This window comes from Habropoda laboriosa, unplaced genomic scaffold (assembly GCF_001263275.1).
Source record: "Habropoda laboriosa isolate 0110345459 unplaced genomic scaffold, ASM126327v1 scaffold205, whole genome shotgun sequence".
NCBI classification, from domain to species: domain Eukaryota; kingdom Metazoa; phylum Arthropoda; class Insecta; order Hymenoptera; family Apidae; genus Habropoda; species Habropoda laboriosa.
Genome location: NW_017100322.1, coordinates 433,615 through 437,178, shown reverse-complemented (window position 1 = coordinate 437,178; position 3,564 = coordinate 433,615). Strand labels below are relative to the sequence as shown.

Below are 3,564 nucleotides of genomic sequence, written 5' to 3'. Positions count from 1 at the left end.
ATCATAATGCAGTCATTGAAGAATAAGGTTTTAGAACAATTTGATCAAGTGGTTGTAGTACATAATGTTGGTACAATGGGAAATACAACACAGTGCACAAATAATTTGACTGATCTACAGAGCTGGCATGACTATTATGATTTAAATGTTTTCATTCCTGCAGTATTGAATGGAGTTATTATGAAAATATTTGATGAAAGTACAAATACTAAAAAAACAGTCATAAATATAACTTCATTATTTGGCATACAACCAGGAAGATTAATGACTTACTATTGTACTGGAAAAGCAGCACGTGAAATGTTTTTTAAAGTAATGATTTTGTACTAATATAAATTGTTTGTCCTTAGTTTTTTTTTTATTGTGTATTTACTAATGTATGTATTGTGTAGGTATTTGCATTAGAAAACCCACAAATCGACGTATTAAATTACGCACCAGGACCAGTTGAAACTGATATGTTCTATGAAGTTTGCAATGAACATGGTGACCCAGAAACTAAAGCAAATTTCACTGAAATGACAGTGAAGAAAACCGTTCTAACTTGTGAACAAACAGTTAATCGTCTTTTAATGGTTCTTAAAGAGCATAAGTATAAATCTGGTGATCATGTTGATTATTTTAGTGCATTATAAATTTTGCGCAAATTTATTAATACTAATCATTTGCATTCCAATTATTATTGCTTTAAAACAAATTGTAAGTAAATAAGTATTTCAATAAATTGCTTAATGGGATTGGTTAAAATTAATCATATTTTATTTAATGTTATTAATACATTGTAAAAACAAGGTATATAAAATATATATTATTAAATGTTTGTGTTAAAGTGGAAAAACAACAATTAAGGTCTTCCATTCATTATTACTCTTTTTTACAATAAATATCTATCAAATATTATGATGATAATTCATCATCTTGTGACAGTGGTGTATATCTTATAGAGTTAGATTTTACGTTTCGAATTTGTATATTTATTAAAATAAGTATCACAATAATATAAATTACTCCGGAAACTAACCACACTGGTAATGGATACATAGGTGGCATAAAATATGAGTAAATCATGGTGTATAAAGAAGACGCCACAAGTGGAGTTAATGTTTCAATAGATATTGTCATAGAAAATACTTTACCTGCAAAAATTATTTTGTAATAAATATTTACCGATGATCATATGACACAAACCATGCATATAAATATATACAGCACAAAATATATTAAACAATGATAATATTCGTATAATTTAAAATTATTCAATAATCTTTACCTGTATCTTCTGGAGGCACTGACTTGGATAATATAGCACGGATCATAGGACTAGCAATGCCACCGAACATTCCAACAACTGCAGATAGATACATATGCCAAGATTTAAATGTTAAACTTTCCACTATACAGCTACTTAAGGAAGACAGTGATGACAATATGGCTGCCATCTCTTCAGAAAATCCTATGAAAGTATTTTGTTTTACCTAACGTTTTTATCAGATTTTTAAAACATATTTAGTACACAAATTTTAATCTATACCTCCACATTGTACTAAAAATTTTATTGCAATTATCCCCAGAATTGAAAGTATTATATTTGTAGCCACATAAATAGAAAATGTAGTTACATCCCAGCCAAGTCTAGCAGTTGTAAATAAAAATTCAACAGTAATATTTCCTTCTAAAACTGTAGCCATTAAAATAATAGAAGTTATGCAGCACCAAACTATATTTCGATCAAATCCATCTCTTTTTTTGGTACATGTACTGATAAGCTTTTTAACTAAATGTACATTAAACAAGTTTTTTAAAGTCATCTACAAATATTATATACACATTAATAACAAAAGCGTATTTATACAAAAATAATAAAATACCTACTGAATCTGTGTTGTATGTAGTATCAGGAACTAAGAAGTAAATATGCAAACTTGCTAAAATGCAACATACAGTAGTAATAGCAAATACAATTGTATACCCATATGCTTGAAAAATAACAGGACCAGCTAATATACCAGTTAAAATACCAACAGATATTAAAACTTGCATGTAAGCTAATTGCCATCCTCTTTCTTGCTCATCTGATATATCAGTAATATAGCAAATAGTACCCAATAAAATTATGCAAAATCCTCCAAGACATGCATATGGAATATATGCAATTAATAAAAACCATGGACTGATATCAAAAATAGAAATAAAGGAAACAATCAAATATGTCAGTGATGTACCTATCAGACAAATCATAAATTAATTACATTTAGCTTTATTTTGTAAAGTATATAATACTAACCAATATATCCTAACACCATAATAGGTTTCCTTCCATATACATCACTCCATGGTCCCAAAAACAAAGACAACAATGCAGGTATAACACTTTCAACGATTGACTTAGTCATTAAAATTAAAGTTGCTTTTGGTTGAATTAGTGCATCTAGTTTCAATGCTTCTTTAGAACTGCTATTTTCATGTAATAGCAAACATTCTGTTTTATTTATACTAAATGTTATACTACAAGTACGATATACTATTAAATCTTTGAAAATATTACCTAAAATTTAAATTAAAATCATATAATTCATTTTACAAATAGTTAATTCATCAAAAAACAGATGTATAAGTAAATAATTGCAATTTTCATAAAAAAAGGTTTATTTTACAAGGAGAATAAGAAGTTACATATATATGTGGATAGACTGTTTTGATATATTTCATAAATAAATATCAAACTAGTATACTATATGAAATATTTTATAATTACTTGATAATGCTTGAGCAAATATTAGCATCATCATAGATGGTTGTACCAGTGCATAACGTTTCCATCCTGTAATCGCATGTTCCATTTTATCCTTTAAAAATTTTTGATATAAACAATAATACAACACTATGTAAAGTTAACCTACGTAAAAAAACTAATTATACTGTACAGTAGTGTAAAGTTAAATTATTGAAACGTAACAAAGTTGTCAAAGTATGTCTCCAGGTATACGTGATTAACAGTATATCAAACTCTTGTATGTATCAATATCATTGTTTAACTCTTTGTTCGAATGATTTTAATATACTACGTCATCGACCATAATTGGCAGATAATTTTGTATCATTATTGCAACATTTTTATTTGTCAAAAATCATGCTTCATTTTAGTGGTATGTGTGTATATTAATTTTTTTGCATACGTTTTCATAATGAAGATAAAACTGTCACAGATTGTATATGCAAATACTGAGAAATATATTTTGACAGGTAAACAGGTGAACAGCTGATCACTTACGCATACAGTGTATATATAACATAAATCAAACTGTATACTTGTATATGATATTATATAATACAAGTATCGAAAATTTCTCTTTTTCAATTAAAAAAAAATTAAAACATCTTATAATTCATTAAAAAGTATCTAAAATATTTTGTAGGTAAAAACTAATCGTAAAATTAGTAAAGTAAGTATTGACATTAAAGATAAACCATGTGGTAATTGAATTAATAATCAAGTTAATAAAATTTTGCTAAATGTTCAAAGAAGTACGTAAATAAAAAATTATAATATTATTTATTATGTTT

The 3,564-nt window shown here is 26.6% G+C and overlaps 2 protein-coding genes across 2 annotated transcripts in view; one reads left to right on the top strand and one right to left on the bottom strand.

Annotated features, from left to right (window-relative positions):
- Positions 1–635, top strand: part of LOC108574360 (sepiapterin reductase) — a 2,970-nt gene extending 2,335 nt beyond the window's left edge. The window contains exons 2-3 of the mRNA XM_017936938.1: positions 1–312; positions 393–635. Of these exons, the coding sequence (XP_017792427.1) occupies positions 1–312; positions 393–635 (555 nt within the window). The remainder of the gene's footprint in view (positions 313–392) is intronic.
- Positions 636–897: 262 nt separating this feature from the next.
- Positions 898–2,840, bottom strand: LOC108574359 (proton-coupled folate transporter-like). The gene is made up of 6 exons (XM_017936937.1): positions 2,756–2,840; positions 2,285–2,545; positions 1,873–2,222; positions 1,532–1,808; positions 1,271–1,453; positions 898–1,136 (listed from the first exon to the last, which is right to left on the bottom strand). The coding sequence occupies exons 1-6, from the start codon at positions 2,838–2,840 to the stop codon at positions 898–900; spliced, it is 1,395 nt and encodes a 464-aa protein (XP_017792426.1).
- Between the last annotated feature and the right edge of the window lie 724 nt (positions 2,841–3,564).